The sequence below is a fragment of the Equus quagga genome, chromosome 22, assembly GCF_021613505.1.
Source record: "Equus quagga isolate Etosha38 chromosome 22, UCLA_HA_Equagga_1.0, whole genome shotgun sequence".
NCBI lineage: Eukaryota > Metazoa > Chordata > Mammalia > Perissodactyla > Equidae > Equus > Equus quagga.
In genome coordinates this window covers 38,202,162-38,220,984 of record NC_060288.1, presented here as the reverse complement: position 1 = coordinate 38,220,984, position 18,823 = coordinate 38,202,162, and the positions used below count along the sequence as shown (strand labels likewise).

The following is an 18,823-nucleotide window of genomic DNA, read 5'->3' as shown; positions in this document are numbered from 1 at the left end:
CCTCTGATCTTCAGCACCTGCTTGTTGCTCAGGCTCCTCCACAGACACAGGCAGCGTGTGCCTAGCTGTGCACTGTTATTTTCCCATAACTGAAATCATGTCACTCCGTAATGTGTTTTCACACCTTTATTAAGATACCATATACACGACAGTTGATTTTAGGACGTTTTCATCACCTCAGAAAGAAGCCACACCCTGTACCTCTCAGCCTACCCTGCCCAATCCCTGGTCTACCTCAGTCTCCCTAGATGTTCCTGCATGGATGTTTCCCCTAAGTGGAGTCATTGTATCTGGACCTCGTGTGATGGCTTCTTTCCCGTAGCACATCGACCTCAAGACTCACGCTGAAGCAGTGTCAGTGCTCCAGGCCTTTCTGTGGCTCCTTAACGTCCCATCCACGCACAGATCACATCTTGTCTGTCTGTTCATCAGCTCACGGACACTGGGGTTGTTTCCCCCTTGTGGCTGTTCAGAATCATACTGCTCTGAGCAGTGGTGAACACCATCATGTGGACATTTGTCGTAGGAGTGGAAATTCTGGGTCAAATGGTAACTGAAGGTTTAAATTTTTGAGGAACTGCTACACTATTTTCCAAAGCAGCTGCACCATTTTCTATTCCCACCAGCAGTGTATGTGGGTTCCTATTTCTGCACGTGCTTGTCTACACTTCTTACCTGATTTTTTGATTACAGCTGTCCCAGTCTGTGAAGTGGTCTCTCATTCCCTTTCCTTGATGACTGAGATGTTGAGCCTCTTTTCACGTGCTTACTGGCCATGTATATCTTTGGAGAAACATCTTTTCCGATCCTTTGCCCATTTTTTAATTGGGTTGTCTTTATTACTGAGTCATAAGTGTTCTTTATTCTCGGTACAAGTCCCTCATCAGATATATAATGTGTGTGACATATCTTTAACTTAATAATATATCATGGACATCATTTCAGATCAGAACATGTAAATCTGTTTAACAGCTGCATGGCATTCCATGTTTATTTGATTCAAATAATTGAATGTTTCATGCACTATAGTTTCTTTTAAAATCACTTTGCACCTAGTCCTATGCTGTGAGAACCATCAGCTGATTCTGAACAGAACTTGTTTGTGTCTAGTTTTGTAGACACTTGGTCCTTTCAGAAGAAGGTCACGTCGAGTGGAAGTTGACGTACTTTGCCCTGCAGAAGTATTACCCAACCAGGGAGCAGTATGGGGACACTCTGCATTTCTGTCGGCACTGCAGCATCCTCTTTTGGAAGGTAATAATTTCAACACATTCTTGAAATTTGGGGATTAAAACTTGGTGAAACAAATTATTTGCCTTTATTTTAATTGTAATGGTAAAAGAAAATGGGAAATTCTCTTTGTGATAAGAAAGATAATGAGATATACTTCAGCAAATATGGGGCAGGGGAATAGGTTCATAAAAGTAAAATGTACAACTTGTGGTTTGAATCAGAAATGTTGAAAACTGAGATGTCTGGCCGCCTCTTCTCCCCTCGGATGACTCAGTTTCTCCCTTTTATATGCCTTGGCACATGAGGCAAGAGTGTCTGGTGGGCCCTGGGCCGAGTGTGGGGCAGCACCGCCTCCCTGCGGCCAGCGGCCTTTCCTGGCAGGAGCTCTGGAGCGCCCTGCCTGCCCCAAGCTGGGGGGAAGGGGTTAAGATTCCCTAGCTCCATCAACCTGAGGAGGAGCCCCTGCTGCTTCCCCCAGGCCCATAGCCAGAGGGTCCCCTGGAGTGGCTGTCAGGGCAGCCCCTACGCCCCGAAACAGCCTCTCCCGGAGGCCCTCCTCTCAGAGCAGTTCTTGGAGCAGAGGTCCACAGAGGTCCCAGACTGTCAGGTGAACGTGCGGTCTCCTCATTCGTGGGACCAGAACTGACAAGGTTTCCTCCTTACCTGCGAGTCCAGCCCTGCGGGGAAAACCTGAACTTGGGAGCATCGTCTCCAGCAGTTTCAGGATCAGAGTGAATTAGGCTCCGTCCTCTTGTTCCCGTCCCGTCATTTGCTGTACTTCTCACTTTGTAGACTGTGTTGGATGCAAGTGGCTTTTCTGCAGCCAGGGGTCTGTACTCCTCCTTGTGGGTAGTTTTATTTTCTTAACATGCTGATGTTGTTGGCCCGGGATGCATGATCCGTGATTTCCCCTGAGTCTGAATATGTATAACTGTGAGATTTCACAGGGGGAAGAAAAGTGGCAAAACTGGTGGGCTGGCCGCGAGTGTGACCGTGTCCTGGACTCACTGCAGCCCTGCTTCTCGGCCCTCGCTCAAGCCTGGGTCCGGGACCTCCTACCGCCTTTGGGGTTAGGGCTGTCCAGCTTCTGCCTGGGAAGCAACGCACCTGCTCATTTCTCTTGCTTTACCTCTACTGGTAATCTGTTGGATGGATAACACAGCAAACTAGACTGTTGGAAAAGAGACCACTTTAAACTTTAGTCATTTCACATTACATTTACGGTAGTGTGGATTCTTTTTTTAAATTCTGATCCATGGCTGAGCAGTGAATGTAAAGACATTGAGAGTGGTTCCTGCGTTGCTGTGACAGAACTTTGTTTACCAAGTCAAAAGTGAGCAGCATCGTGAGTAACTCCTGGTGCCTCCACATGTGAATAGCATGAAACTTTGTTACTTCTAATTGACTGTTCTGTGTTTTAGTATGACTTCCTTCTTGATATTAAAGAGAAAATATGTCCTGTGTTGTGCGGTAGTTGAGTTGCTGTGTAGAGCACTGTTCGACGAGAGCAGGGGACACATTGTTCTCGCTGTGGCACTCAGCACGCACTGCGAGGCACTTGGTCATTGTCTGGTGAGCGAATGAATCAGTAGGTCAGTCAGTCTGTCAGTGATGGATTACAGGCACACAGGAGGGAGCCACCCTTTTGCTCCCTTGTTCCAGCCGCAGGGCACAGACACTCAGGTAGGTGCTGGTAGATGGAGAAGGCAGCTGAGTGTGTGGGGCCTCGGGGTTGCGCCCTGATGGGACCTGCTCCTCTGAGAATTGCCAGCACTCGCTAGAAACATGTGAGGCTGTGTCTTCAGTGGTGTACTAGGGGTGGATGAAATGCTCTAGATTTCTCTTCGAATTGATGCTTCTCCCAAGAGTTCTCTGCTTTTCTCCTGAGCGGACTATTTTATTCTAGAGAAATATTACAAGCAGTGACGTTTTTCTGGGGAAAATACTATTCGTGGGATAAAAGTCTTTCAGTCTTCTGTGATAGACATTTTTCTAAGAACAATATTGGAGAATATTGGAGCCCTCCCTGTCTCTTGAGTAGTTTACAAGCAAACAAATACTCTCCCAGCGCGTGTGCTGTTAGGCAGGGTAAAAATTTGCTGCCCACATATCCTGAAGTATAGAAGTTCTGATTTTTTAAAACTCGAGAGGTGATTTTTAGCTTTCCAGAAGAATTTGCCTGTGAATTCTTACATTTAGCAAGCCTTCCTATCATACTTAATCATGTTATGAAAATCAGAACAGTCTTTCCTAGTAAAGATGCTGCTTCTTCCCGTTCTTGAAATATCCTGATCTCGCTCCTGGGGGCAGTCGGAGCCAGCTCCAGGCAGCTGCAGCCCTGAGGACTGGCCTCAGTTCCCGCAGCTGCGTCGCAGCTTTCTGCCGCACGTCTTTCCAGAAGACGTGGGTTACACTCAGCTCTGATTTCTGAATCTGCACGTGAAAGTGTAAAAAAGGACCAATCTCTGGCCTTTCTGACAGAGCCTGTTTCCTGAGTCAGCTCCTGAGAGGGCTGGTTCTTCCTGCTCAGCCTCTCGTCTGCTCTGCCGCGTTCACCCGCTCAACAGTCCAGAGACCGAGTTGGATCCGCCTCCTGGCTTGGCCCAGCTGTCCTGAGGCCACACAAAGTGACCAGTCTCGCTGAGCCTCGTTTTCATGATAAAACCTGCCACACAGGGGGTGTGAGGGTGGAACAGCACTGTGCCTGCGCATAGTTGGAGCTATGAGAACGGTGCCCATGGCATCACTCATTTTCTTTAGCAGCCCAGTAAGTATTTTGTGCTGACCAAGAACTGAGGTAACATCAACCCTTCAAGAGAACAGAGCTGGGGGGATGCTGGTGACTGAATCGTGCCTGGGCCTCAGACACAGGTGGGAGCCAGCGGTGCACCCGTCTCTGTTTTGTATCAGGTATTTTCCCATTTTCCATGTAAATCTGGAGCTCTCTGACAGGCAGCTGCCATGCAGCTGCCTCTGCTGCCAGATGTTTTCCCTCTGTTAAAGTGCAGTTTAGCCATGCTGAGTTGGGCTCCCATTTTTCCACCTGCCTTAGTGAGAAATCTCCAAAGTGATAGGAGGGATAACATTTCTGTCTTTAGTACCTGTACAGCAGGGTCTCTGTGGCCATTCAGCTGGTTCATCTCTGCCACCAGACACCGCCTGGCTTGGGGTCTGACTTCATTGGCCCTCAGAAGCCCCAGGGTCACTCAGGAGGTCTGGGGTGGGAGGGACAGTTGCCATGTGGTCAAGAACGGCTGTTGTATTCCCTACTCCTGCCTCTTCTCCATCTGAATTTCTGTGCTTCTCAGCTTTGCAAAACTTGAGTTAAAACTGGGTGTGTCAGGTGGTTGGGAAGCCAGACAAGAATGAGTGCAGTGGAAGGCAGGAGCAGGAGTCGGGACTCTGTCACTTTTTTGTCTCAGTGTGTCCGCTGCCAGAAGCTTGTGCAGATCCCCAGTGTCCATACTGCAGGTCTGCCGCAGTCATCAGGAGCAGAGTCGTAGCTAGAATCTGAGGCGAGGGGGTGACTCCCAGATGCAGAGTCCACTAGTCTGAGTCGTGCTGTGGCACCGTTTCCCCTTGACCAGCACTGACTGGCCGGCCCAGATCTCTGGTGTGGGTAAGGGCGAGGGCGCCGCAGGGAGGCAGCGAGCAGTGCTGGTTCTCGTTCCTCTTCACTCAGCGGATGGCCAGGACGGCGTGTGTGAAGGCAGCAGGCTGTTGCCCATCTTGCACTGACAAACCACAAATAGGCAGAAAGGAGTACCGAAGATGGAGCTCGTTCACTAGCTCTTGGGCTACATAGAATCTGGGTGACGCCCATCACTCTGCACAGAGTAGACTAGACTCTCAGACATGAAAAAGCAATAAGTCACTTTCCAAGGAATCTGTTGCACGCTTTTTCAGTGTAAACTAAACATGGAAATATCAGCATCGCTTTACATTTTTTTCAGTGAACAGTTTTGAAGATGATTTAGCCCTGCAGCCTCATCATTGTCAGTCTGAGAGACTTACAAGGAAATGGAAATGTTTGTCACTGTCTTACTGATTCAGGTTGTATGGATCTTTGGGGTATCTGATGGTGCCTTGTATGCTTACTTTAATATTTTTATTGCCCACATTTAGTACCTGATGATTTCAGTTATTTTCATAAACAGCATGCCTCAAACCTAAGTGCCTGGACACAATCTGGCTCTTCCTAATCTTGACCTTTTCTCTTTTTCCCCCCTTCACTGCACTCCCTCCTGACTCTTTCTTCACCATCTCGAAGGACTGCCGCCTCGCTTTGTTATTCAAGGTAGCTCCATGTTTTCCCATGCATGCACACGTACACCGAGGCCTGATGGTGTGTCTGCAGTGTCTGTGTAGCCCCCTCCACTACCCAGGGGACCAGCTTCGTTAGCCCACAGCCTTTGCTGCCCCAGACACACAGCATGTGTGTGTGACCAGCGGCCAGAACTGCAACTCTTTCTTGCTTATTCCAACCTCCACCAAAGGGTTTTCATGAACTGTCTTGTAGACCAGCACTGAGTGACAAACGCTCAGCCCTGAGGGGAGCTTGTCAGCTTGTGTGTAAGAATTTCACTCAGATAAAGGGCACCGCATGGTTCTTAGGGTGGTCCATCGTCAGCCAGCAGCCACTCTCAGAGCATGCACTGGCCTAGCGTGGCTTCTGACTCCCTCTGCCCTGTATTCTTTAGGGTCCTTGTTCTCTTCAGAGCTTGCCAGTCTTCTTACACAACACCTATTTTCCTTTCATCATTTTTCCTATTAAACACAATTCTGGGTCTTCAGTTGAGCGTGGGCTCCCACCTCCCTCACACTGCAGCAGCCACATGGGCCATTGGGGTGCTGCTTCCAGCTGGTGATGCCCATCACGCAGCATCAGGGATAGCTGATGGGTAGCGGGGAATATGACCCCCAGCATAGGCCACGACCGGGAGAGGGACACCGCAGGAATTCGAGAATGTGGTTTCAGAATATTCCCAGTGGGAAGCGAGCACACCAGGACCAGGGAGGCAGAAAAGCCCAGGCTTCTGTTCCTCTGACTCAGGACTGGGCACAGCTTCCAGGGACCAGCTCTGGGCCACCTGTCTCTCCATCTCCTTGAGCAGAAATTCCAACAGAATCTCTCCTAAGAAACTGCCCTGCTTGCCTGTGTTTCATCCTTCTCATCCGTTATTTTCCACTTTGCAGTGGGGTCCGGGGTTCGTTTAAACAAACGGCTGGTGGCTGATCTGTGATAATGCCTCTCCCCTCCTCCCGCAGGACTCAGGACACCCCTGCACGGCTGCCAACCCTGACAGCTGCTTCATGCCTGTGTCTCCACAGCACTTCATCGATCTCTTCAAGTTTTAAAGGACCCTCACCCTACTGCGTCGCTGTCAAAGGTGGTACACTGTGTGTTTGTGCAATAGCTGGTAGTGTTTTTTTTGTGACTATACGTGATGACTGGGATGGTGACTGGAGGCCTCCTGGGAGGCCTGCGTTCGCTGGAAAGAACTAGAAGGGACATAAAGGCTTTTCTTGGCGTAGGAATGCACTGTTGCATATTTTCATTTTTGAAAGGGGGTCAGGGAACCCAAGCAAAATCATTTCTACTTACTTCTTTAAGAAATTCCTTTCTTCTAAGCATATAAAATTTGCAACTTTGCATATTTCTAAATGTGGTTCAGAAAAGATTCTGGATTTTCAGCACCACATTCTGTGCTCAACTGACACTAACAGCCAATAATATGCTTCTCAATTGTCAAATGATAGTTTCTTGATTTTGTAGTAATTGGGGCTGGGGACAGAACAATTGATCCTTGTAAATACATTGTGCAGAATATTTATTTTTCTTAACATGTATTTTAACTGCATCCGTTGTGTCCAGATGAATCCTCTTTGAATGCAAAATGAACCTAGGGAAATATCTGCATCTCCAATCTGGTGTCTAGCAATTGGGTTGTAAATTGTGCAAAACGTTTGTGACCAACAGAGGTGTTTGTTAGTGGTGTGGCTGCGGTCCTGGGGGCTCGAGGACACTGGCGGGCAGGGAGCCCTGCTCTGCCAGGCCTGTTCTCACCTGAGCTGTGGGGGGACCAGACAACCATGGAGCATTTGCCACGACCAAGTCAGGGCCAGCCCCTGTGGCCTGAACTCGACTGTACTGAAACTACTTTTATAGACAATAAACCATGTTTATTTGCTGATTTAACTTCGTCAGTTTTGCATCTTACTGAAAAGAGTAGCTTTCGTGATTTTGATATTTATTTAAACCTTTAAAAGATTTATTTTTAAATAATGCATGTGCATTGTAGAAAATTTTGAAAATAAAGGTGTATAAAAGAAAATGAACATCACCCATAACCCAACCCCAAAGATGACTGTGCCAGAAAGGGAACACTTGCCCCCAGCAGCTACAGGGGAGAAACGCATTGTGTCTATTTTCATTTTTGAATAGGATCAGAGGACCAAACAAAATCATTTCTACTGCCTCCTTTAATTTTTTTCCTCTAAGCATATTAAAGTTTGTGGTTTTGCATATTTGTAAATAAAGATTCTGGATTTTTCAGCACACATTCTGTGCTAAACTGACCCTAACTGCCAAGAATATGCTTCTTAATTTCAAATGGTAGTGTCCCTCCAGGCATGTGTTGGAGTAGAAGCTTTCATAAAACCATAAGCAGCCTGTACACCACTTTCATTCTATAACCAGCCTTTTGCTCAAAAGCACTTGTGAAAACATGGTTTTGTTGGCTGCATAGTATCAACAGATGGAACAGTCTTTACATCGTGACATCAGGTCATTTCTGACTTTGGCTGTTAACATAAGTAACTGTGCATCTGATCATCTCAAGATAAACGAGAAGTAGAACCAAGGGAATGAGTCAGATATTTGAAGGCTATTTCCAGACTGCTCATGAGAACAGAAATTGTGAGAATCCTTCTAAGAGATGGAGTCCGTTGAGGCCACATTCCCCAAGGACAGATATCATTGTTTCTTTTCTGTTGGTGCTGTTTTAATATGTGAGGTTGGACATTTCTTCTGTGTATTTATTGGCCGTTGGTTTCTGTTTTTGTTATGTTTTTTAGATTACCTAATGTGTGTTTGCCTGTTTTACTTTTGGGATGTTGGTCTTTTCTGTATTAATTTCTTCTTGAGAGGACATTAACCTCTTGTTGCAGCTCTTTTCCCCAAATAACAATATGAATAGTGTAGGGAGAAGGGTCCAGCATTCCACTGTGTTAGCACATATCGCAGGCACCAGACACGCTCAGACCCAAAACTGCAAATGTGTGTTGACAAAACCTACTGCAGGTGCGCAAGGCACATGGTGCTGGGTGCAGGGAGGTGAGTGATGCCAAGGAGGCTGGAGAATTGAAGGAAGGAAGCAGACAGAAGGAAGACAGTTTCGAGACACTGATCAATTATTTACAGAAGATCAGACGACACCAAACAGCAAGAGATGAGAAGTGGAATCGTCATAAATTCACGTTTGATGGTATTTTGAATACAGGTTCTGTTAGGGGGCCCACCCAAAGTAGGCATGCCACTCCTCACTGGATTCACCGATCCTTCAATTTGTTGATTTGCAGTGAAGCCAAGAGTCCAGGGCACCACAAGCCAGAGACCAGGCGGTAAGTCTCACACGCCCTTTGTCCCCTAACAAAGGCAATGCCATGTCTTAGGATGGAGTCCCTGGTCATTCACATGGGACCCGTGCCCAGTCAGCACTGCCACGGGGGTCTGCCCAGAGTGTCCCTGGCTGAGCCCACAGGAACTGCTGTGCCCAGGAAGCCAGTGTTGTGTGGACATCCGGTCACAACTTCCCTTTGCCTAATTTTGAGGTATGAAAAGACGTGTTTCTCATCTACTCTGTGAATACATCTGTGTCAGAAAGAGCCAAGCAGTAGCATTTCCATAGAGGATTAAGGCACAACTCTGTGACAGTTTATCATGTGACCCTGTGCCTGCATGTACGTTATGCATATTCACTGTACAGGTTGTATGAGGACAGCTATGTCTACTGTATAGACATTGTTTAGGGGTCTATGTATAGTTTTTGCCATCAATGCTTTTAGAATCACATACAAACTACACTGATCTTTTATCCTGCAGCCTTGCTGCAATCATTTATTAGATCTAGTAGCATTTTTGTAGATTCCTCAGGAGATGCTACATACAAAATCATGTCCTCTGCAAATAGAATTTTGCTTCTTGCTTTCTGTCTGGGGCCCTTTCTTTCTTGCCTGACTTTCCTGGCAGGAACCTCCAGTGCAGTGTGGAACAGCAGAGCACAGGCATCCTGGTCCTGATCTGAGGGAAGCTTTCAGGCTTTCACCCCTGAGTGATGTTAGCTGCGTGCTTTGTAGACGCCATTATCAGGTTGAGAGTGTCCTCTTCAGTCCTACTTTGTTGCTATCACAAGAGGGTGATGGATTTTGTCAAATGCTTTCTCTGTGTCTATTGAGATGAGCACATGGTATGGCCCTTCATTCTGCTAATGTGGTGTGTCACATTATTGATTTTTGAATGTTGAACCAACCTTGCATTCCTGGGCTTCAGTCCCATTTGGTTTGGGTGTATTATCTCTTTTTACATAGTTGTTGGATTTGGTTTGCTAGTGGTGTACCGAGGGCCTTTTCATAAGAGATGTAGTCTGTGCTTTTCTTGTGGTGGCTTTGTCTGGTTTGGTATTGGTGAAAACAGCCTCTTAGAACTTGCCTTCTTGGAAGTGTTCCCTCCTCTGTTGTTTTTTTGGGAAGAGTTTGTGGAAGATTGGTGTTCATTCTCCTTTTTTAAACATTTGGTGGAACTCCACATGAGACTTGCAGTTACTGAGGAGAAGCTTCAATTTTCAGTTCAGTCACTTCTTCCCTCTTGGAAAATCCTCTACCCTTTGCCTGAAACAGGATGAAGCTGTTGTCTTGGCATGTCTTCTTAAAACTTCTCCTTTTCATTTTGGAGGCCTAACCTGGCAGGTAATGGGCTGTGCAGCTTAATCTCTGCTGCTCATCTCCATGATTACCAAAAGTGCAGGGTGCTGCCCTCTGAAAACCACGTTTTATTTCCTTCATTAACTATGTGTGTGAATGCACATGCCAACTCCACACGCCTCCTTCATTCTCTACTAAAGACAGCACCAGACAGTACCTGGCGAGATGCCAGAACTCTGCAGCAGGCGCAAAAGGAAACTGAAGGATCTGTGGCCCTGGTGCCTGCTCAGCCCTTTGCAGCCCGACTGCCAGCACCCTCCTGGCTGAAAGTCCCAGGGTCTACACTGTCCTCAGCCTAACCTCACCTGCTTCTTTCTGGGTGTAATTGTCTCCTGCATCTTCACCAGAATGAGCCCTGCTTCTTGTCCCTTTCCACTGTTCCTGCAGAGGAAAGAGACTCAGGTTTTGGGAAGCAGTGTCCCTGGAGGCCCACGTGCCAAACACCAGAGCCACTTGTGACTCAGCCGAGCTTAGCCTCTCACAGATGTGGTCCCCATCTCCCAGAGTCCCTGCAGGAAACTGTGTGGCTGTGTGTGTGCAAAGAGGCACCGGCCCTCTTCCCAGGACCATGCCATGGGCCCATGTGGCCCAGGGCCCCTTCTCACCTCACAGGTGCACATGCAGTGCTCGCTTGCTCACCACTACCCCTCTTTAGAGTTGTCACCACCTGGGTTCTTCCACAGACCGTCTCCATCGGTGCCGCCTACACAGAACCCCCATCTCACGAGGAGAGCTCCCAGGAAAGGCTGTTAACCCATCCAGTTGTCCTTTTCTTTGCAGTCCTCTCTCCTTCCCACTGTCACTGCCTGGAGCAACATAACAGCAAGTGACGGAGAGTGGAGAACAGAGGAGATGCTTAGAGCACAGCCAAAGAGGAGGGTCAGGGAGGGGCTTTTCCCACGCTGCTCAATTTCTCTGCCTCTCCCTTCGCTCCCACACTGTCACCAGGGGTCACAGTTCAGAATGGCGGGTTCTGGAAACAAATACTCTTGCTAAAGACAAGACCTTCCGTGTCAGACAGGAAGAAACCTCAACTGCGTTGTTTTGTTTTTTGGATAAGAATTTCATTTTTATTTGATAGTCATTTGAGAGATTTGCACAGGCGAATGTCAGTAGCTTTTTACTAATCTACATAAAAAATTATAATGTCACAAAAAATTTTTAATTATGGTAAAGTACACATAAAGTTTACCATCTTGACCATGTTTAAGTGTCCAGTTCAGTGGCATTAAGTGCATTCACATTGTCGTCCAAACATCACCACCATCCATTGCCAGGACATGTCTTATCTTCCCAAACTGAAACTGTCCCCAGTAAACATCAACTTCCCATCCCTCCACCCATCCCCTGGCAGCCACCAGTCTACTTTCTGTCTCTGAATTTGACTACCCTAGATGCGTCGCGTAACTGGAACCATACAGCATTTGTCTTTTTGTGACTGCCTTGTTTCACTTAGCCTAATGTTCTCAAGGTTTATCCATGTTGTAGCATTTGACAAGATTTCCTTCCTTTTTGAGACTGAATAATGTTCCATTGCTTGGATAATGCCACATTGTGTTTATACATTCATCTGTGGATAGACACTTGGGTTGCTTCCCCCCTTTTGGCTGCTGTGAATAATGCTGCTCTAAACATGGGCAATACAGATATCTCTTTCAGGATTCTGCTTTCAGTTCTTTCGGATATAATCCCAGAAGTGGAATTGTTAGATCAGATGGTAATTTCTATGTTTAGCATTTCGAGGAACTACTATAGTATTTTCCATAGTGGCTGCACCATTGTACATTTCCACCAACAGTTCACAAGGGTTCCACTTTCTCCACATCCTCACCAACACCTGTTATTTTCTGGGGTTGGTTTTTTTTTGTTTGTTTTTGTATGGTAGCCATCCTAGTGGGTGTGGGGTGGTATCTCATTGTGGTTTTGATTTGTATTTCCCTGATTAGTGATGGTGAGCATCTTTTCATGTGCTTATTGGCCATTTGTGTGTCGTCTTTGGGGAAATGTCCACTTAAGTCCTTTGCCCACTTTTTAATTGAGTTATATGTTTTTGTTGTTGTAGGAGTTCTTTATATATTCTGGATATTAACTCTTCATTAGTTATAAGATTTGAAAATACTGTCTCTCATTGTATATGCTGCCTTTTCACTCTGTTGATTGTGTCCTTTGATACACAGAGGTCTTTAATTTTGATACAGTCCAGTTTCTCTATTTTTTGTTTTGTTGGCTGTGCTTTTCGTGTCATATTCAAGAAATCATTGCCAAATACAATGTCATGAAGGTTTCTCCCTGTTTTCTTCTGAGTTTTATAGTTTTAGCTCTTATTGTTAGATTTTTGATCCATTCTGAGTTAATTTTTGTATATCGTATAAGGTAAGGGTCCAACTTCATTCTTTTGCATGTGGATATCCAGTTTTCCCCCCACCATTTGTTGAAAAGACTGTTCTTTTCCCACTGAATGGTCTCAGCACCCTTGTTGAAAATAATTTGACCGTAATGTGAGAGTTTACAGGCAGACCTCAGAGATATTGTGAGTTTGGTTCCACACTACCACAATAAAGCAAGTGTCACAATAAAGCAAGTCACCCAAACATTTTGGTTTCCCAGTGCATATAAAAGTCATGTTTGCACTGACTGTAGTCTGTTAAGTGTGCATTAGCATTATGTCTCAAAAATCGATGTACACACCTTAATTAAAAAGTACTTTATTGCTAAAAAATGGTAACCATCACCTGGGCCTTCAGTAAGTCATCATCTTTGCTGGTGGAGGGTCTTGTGAAAAATGCAGTATCTGCAAAGTGCAGTAAGGCAGAGTGCAATAAAACGAGGTATGCCTGTATTTCTGGGCTCTCCGTTCTAGTCCTGTGGTCTGCATGTCTCTCTCTATGCCTCTACCACACTTTCGATTTACGGTAGCTTTGTAATAAGTTTTGAAATGAGGTGTGTGAGACCTCCAATTTTGTTCTTCTTTTTCAAGGTTGTTTTGGCTATTTGGGGTCCCATGAGATTCCATTTGAATTTTAGGATGGATTTTTCTATTTCTACAAAAAAATGCCATTGTGATTTTGATCGGGATTGCACTGAATCTGTAGATCCCTTTGGGTGGTATTGACATCTTAATAATCTGAAGACTTTGAGGACTACATCATGTTCACTACCCAAAGTCTAATTGCACAGAAACTGAAATATGATGTACACCTGAAATTTATATAATGTTATAAACCACTGTTACCTCACTACAAAACAAAAATGTCTTCTAGTCCACAAACACAAGATGTTTTTCCATTTATTTGTGTCTGGTTTAATTTCTTTCAGCAACATTTTGTAGTTTTCAGCGTACAAATCTTTAGCCTCCTTGATTAAGTTTATTGCTCTAAGTATTTTATTCTTTGTTGCTGTTATAAATGGATTTTCTTAATTTCCTTTTTAATATCTCATTGTTAGTGCATAGAAAAGCAACTCATGTTTATATGTTGATTTTGTATGCTGCAACTTTCCTGAATTTATTAGCTCCTTTTTTTTTTTTTTTTTTTGGTAGAATCTTTAGGGTTTTCTACATGTAAGATCATGCCACCTGAAAACAGATCATTTTACTACTTCTTGTCCAATTTGGATGCTTTTTCTTTCTTTTTCTTGCCTAAATGATCTGGTTAGGACTTCCAGTACTATGTCGGATGGAAGTGGTGAGAGTGGGCATCCTTGTGTTGTTCCTGATCTTAGAGGAAGAGCTTCTGGTCTTTCATTCTTGATTGTGGTGTTCGCTGTGGGATTTTGTGCATGGCCTTTATCATGTTGAGGCAACTTCCTTCTATTCTAAGTACTTCTGTCATGAAGGGGTGTTGAATTTTGTCAAATGCGTTTTCTGCATCAATTGAAATGATGTGTTTTTTCCTTCCTTCTGTTAATGTGGTGTGTTAAATTTATCAAATGATGGATATCACCCCTTATTGAAAGTGGAGTATTGGAGTCTCCTATTATAGTAGAGCTGTCTATTTCTTCCTTCACTGTTCGGTTCATATATGTTTACAATATCTTCCTGATTAATTCTCAACTTTTAAAAATTTAAAAACATGAAGATGATGAAATTATAGGATGTCTTGGATTTACTTTAACATAATTCACTCCGTTAGGGGTGGTGAGTCACTATAGACAGAAGAAGATTGGCTGGGAGAGTTGGTGATGGCTGAGGCTGGAAGGACGGGGCACCGGCGTTCACACTGGCATTCAGCAAGCCACTTCTGTCAGGAGCCAGGGCTTCACGGTTGCTGGCTTTTTGGGGCACATACTCCTTGAGCCACTCAACTCCATCATCGTAGTGCGCAGCAGCCACAGACAGTCCTTCTGTGAGTGAGTGTGGTGTGCTCCAGTCAAACTTTATGGACACAGAAATTTGAATTTCATATACTTTTCACGTGTCAGACATATTATCCCTTTAAATGTTTCACCATTTAAAAATGTAGCAGCCATTCCTAACTTGCGGATCATGAAATACAGGGGTGGCCACACTCAGCCACTGGGCTCTAGTTTGCCAACCCATTATTTATACTTTTGTCTCTTCTATTGTACATGTTTGACATTTTCCATTTAAAAAGTTAGATAATTTGACTTTTTTTATATTTGTTACCCTGTTTTTTCATTGCAAAAGTAATCTATATTCATTGTTAAAAGTTTTCTTAAAAAGCCAATACACACAAAATTTAAAATGCTACCCCTAATTGTACTTTGAGGTAATTATTCATATTTGGATACCTTTGCAGTACTTTACCTCATATTACTTTTTGAAGACACATAGGCTCCCAAATATAAAGTGGTCGCGCAGGGGAACCACCGGTCCCCAGGGACACTGGTTTCTCACAGCTTCCACATGTTGAGCTTTGAAGAGCTCTTACAGAACAAGCATTCTTGCATCTCCTGCTACTTTCTGTTCCAGTTCAGAAGTTTCCAGAGAGAGGAGAGTTCTGAAACCCGAGTCTCTAAAGAAGAGAAAAGCACTTCTCAGAAAGAAAACGCCAAGTGAATGGTATTTCCCACCACCTCCCCCTTGCAGATTTGTTCAGCGACCCTGACGACGCGGGCCCCGGGCGCACGGCCGCTGCCACCGCACAGATAACGCCTGTCCCTCGGCGCTGCGCCCGCTGACGTAACTCAGGCGTCATAGATTAGGTTTCGCCGCGATTTTCCCCGTTTTCTGCTCATTTCACAGAGCGCGGGCTGCGTTCCTGGAGCTGCCGCTGGCCGCAGAAGCGCCCCCTTCCCTCCCCTGCCCTCCCCCGGGAGACTGAGCGTGAGCGGCCGGCTCCGCAGGCGGGCGCACCCTCCGGGGCGGGGCGCGAGTCGCCCGAGTCTCGAGGCGGCCGAGCCCGCCCGTCGGTTCTCGCCCGGGCCTGAGCCCCGCCCCTTCGCGGCCTCCGTCCGCCGTCGAGCGCGGCCGCCGCGGCGGGAAGCGTGGGGCCCGGCGTCTCCTCCTCCCTCCGGCGCCTCGTCCCGGCCGCCTGGCTCAGGGCCCCGCGGGGCGGGCGGCGCTCGCGGGACGGAGCCCAGGACGCGTGGACCTCCCCGCGTCCGACACGTCGTGGCCGCGACGTGAAGCCGGGCGGGAAGGGGCGGGAGGCGCCGCGGAGGCACGAGCCGCCTGTCCTCTTGCCGGAGCCTCCCGCCGCTCTGGGGCGCGCTGCTCGGCCCTGGTGTCCGGCCTGAAGCAGCCGGGGTGGCTGTGCGGGGACCCGAGGTGGTCTGGGGAGGGAGGGAGGGAGCTGCGGATTCGGTCCGACTGGAGGGGACAGCGATTCGCTGGGGACGAGGGGCTCAGGCCTGCCCTGCACGCGGCCCCCACCGGTCGCTGACGCCGTCACTTGACAGCGCCTGGGACCCGGGACCACGTCCGCGGGCAGGGGTGAGGTGTCCCTGGAGGACGCAGACCCGCCTGCAGTCTGTCCCCTGGCCCGGTCCTGAGCGTTCGGCGGGGCGCCCGCCGCCCTCGGAGCGGGGCCCGGACACGCCCAGACGGCGGCCTGCCCGATGGACGGGCTTTGGAGGGAGTGGGGGAGACGGCCTTTCCTGCCGGCGGACCTTGGGTTGCGACCTTGCGGACAGTCTTTCCGCTGCCGCGCGCATCGCCTGCGGTGGTCTCTTCCGTCCCATCAGGCGAAGACGCCCGAGGGCAAGTCTCGGGGAAGCTTCCTTCTTCCCTTAGTGACAGCCGGCGGTTTTCGGGACGCGGCCTGCGCAGGGCAGCGGGTCGGCAGGGCTGACAACCTGCACAAAGCGCCATGGCAGTGAGTGGCTGGGCTCTGAGGACCAGCCGTCAGCCTGCCCACCCGACAAGGGGTCAGCCCGCGCTGCTCCTTTCATTCCCAGTGAAAGGGATGAAATCGGAAAACACTAAGATACAAGCAGCTGCCGCTACTCAAGTTTCAGAAAAACACTGTGTCGTGCTTTGGGGAGAGGAAGACAGCTGTGCGCTGCCGGTTCCTGCGGGGGTCCAGTAGGCTGCGAAGCGGCATGAGCTGCAGACGGGAGAGAGCCTGCAGCCCACTCAGCAGTGGGCAAAGACCCCTCCATCCCCCACAGCTTAGGACCCACGTTCCCGACGACGAGGTCAGCGGAGCCTGGGCCGCTGTCAGAGAGCACGAGGTCTGTGGTCACTGCAGTTCTGGGAGCTAAGTGCTGTCACCACCCCCATTCTGCATGGAGAAACGGTCTCTTGGTGACGATGCACAAGGCCACATGGTGCTAAGTCGTGGGACTGGGCCTCAAACCCAGGGAAGCGACTCCACGGCCTATGACCCCCCAACCCGTGACCTCCTGCCTGCTAATTAGCAGACTGCATGCTGATGACCCTGGGATTCAGTCAGAGCTCCAACCCCCATGGGATGGTGTTAGGAGGTGGGGCCTGTGGGAGGTGAGTAGGGTTAGATGAGGGCGGCCCCCACAATGGGATTCTGGACATTCTGAGAGGCGGAGACCAGAGCCCCTCCGTCCACCACGTGAGGACGGACACAGTGAGAAGGCTGCTGTCTGAGAGTCAGAAAGCAGGCCCTCCCTGGGAACGGAATCTTCCTGCCCCCAGGATGCGAGAAATAAAGGTCTGTTGTTTAAGTCTCCATCTGTGGTGCAGGAGCAGCAGCTCTCAGGCTCTGCAGACTCCAGAGTCGCCCGCCCCCCATCGCCAGAGCTCGAATCTCCTCCAGCTCTGGAGCCTTCATCCCACCTCCAGCACAGACCCCTTGCAGGCCTTCCCTGGGGAGGATGCGGCAGGGGAGCAAAGACATCTGTGTTCAAACCTTAGAGGCGTAATGAAAAGAAAACAAGTTGTTATGGGAGCATAGCGTCGAAGTCCAGATTGTAAGGGAAGATGACTCCATGGAAGGGATGTTAGGCTGACCCCTAAAGCGTGAGAGAAGGGGTTACAGCATTAGTGATGAGGTGAGGAGATCGACTACACTGCTGTGGAAACTTCCAGGGCCCAGGGACTGTCCCTCAGCACAGGTTCTCTGGCTTTAGAGGTGGGTCCCCAGTGGGTCATCACTCGGCCAAGGATGCAAGGAGGGGCCTGTGCACACGGGGTATCTAGGAGACCCGCTGCGCCACGGCACACGGGAGACCCATCCCCCTGTCCCAGGGACTCCTCCGAAGGAGCTGAGCCCCAGAAGAGCAGAGCGACCCACTGCCAGCACCCTTCCTGCCCTGACCTCAGCCAGGAATGTAGCCACCCTCCTATAGGACCCTGTGCCATCTACACCAGGCACAGCTGTGCCTCTGCCTTTCTGGCAGCTCCCAGGCACGCAGGGCAGTGGCACCTTCACCCTGCCCCCTAACAGAAGTCAGCCGGATTAATCCTAACGCCAAGGAGGGGCGGGCAGCACTGGCCGCCCCGTCGCACCTGCATTAGGTTCCTCGCGCTGAAGTGTCTGAAGTGTGCAGGAGTTACTCAGTGCTCTCCATCTGCCATTCGGTTACAGTCACTCAGGATGAAGTTATGAGAGGAAACCAAGAGTGTCAGTATCTCACAGCTTCATTTTCTCCTCACGCCCCTGGGAGAAGACCCCACTTGATAGATGGGGACGTGGAGCTCAGCAAGGCCTGGTGCTGGGCTGTGACAGTCATTCACACCACAGTGAGCACCATGCGTTCAACCCTCACTGCGCTCTCACATCCACGACTGCAGAGTTGCGGAATTTCAGGACACTGGGCCACGAGAAGAACCACTTCTCACCACAGTTTACATCTGCTGGGTTGACACACACACATCCCAAATCACACCCCAGTCAGAAACTCTGCACACGAGGCAACAAGTGACACTGGAAAGAGTGGGCAGGCTCTGGGTCCCCAGGGACCCATGATGGAGCTGGGCGGGACCACTTGGGGTGCGTTACTCCCTCACGTCCATCACGCTAAAATTATTTTCACTATTTTCCTACCAAAAAGAAAACAGCAGCTGCGAGCTTCCTTGGTTAGGCATTTAGCACTGTTTGACCACCTTTGGACTATTCTGAACATTAAAAAACGAAAGTTTGGGGCCGGCCCTGGGGCCAAGTGATTAAGTTTGGGTGCTCCGCTTTGGAAGCCCAGGGTTTTGCCGGTTCAGATCCCAGGCGCAGACATGGAA

At 48.5% G+C, this 18,823-nt stretch overlaps 1 protein-coding gene across 4 annotated transcripts in view; it reads left to right on the top strand.

The window, feature by feature from the left end:
- FBXO25 (F-box protein 25) overlaps window positions 1–7,432 on the top strand; it is a 62,977-nt gene extending 55,545 nt beyond the window's left edge. For 3 of the 4 annotated variants that reach the window (XM_046648622.1, XM_046648621.1, XM_046648620.1), the window contains exons 9-11: window positions 1,111–1,254; window positions 5,504–5,530; window positions 6,502–7,432. In XM_046648622.1, coding sequence (XP_046504578.1) covers window positions 1,111–1,254; window positions 5,504–5,530; window positions 6,502–6,591 — 261 coding nt within the window. In that variant the 3' untranslated portion in view covers window positions 6,592–7,432. The remainder of the gene's footprint in view (window positions 1–1,110; window positions 1,255–5,503; window positions 5,531–6,501) is intronic. The other variant, XM_046648623.1, reaches the window with a different exon arrangement.
- Window positions 7,433–18,823: the final 11,391 nt, after the last annotated feature.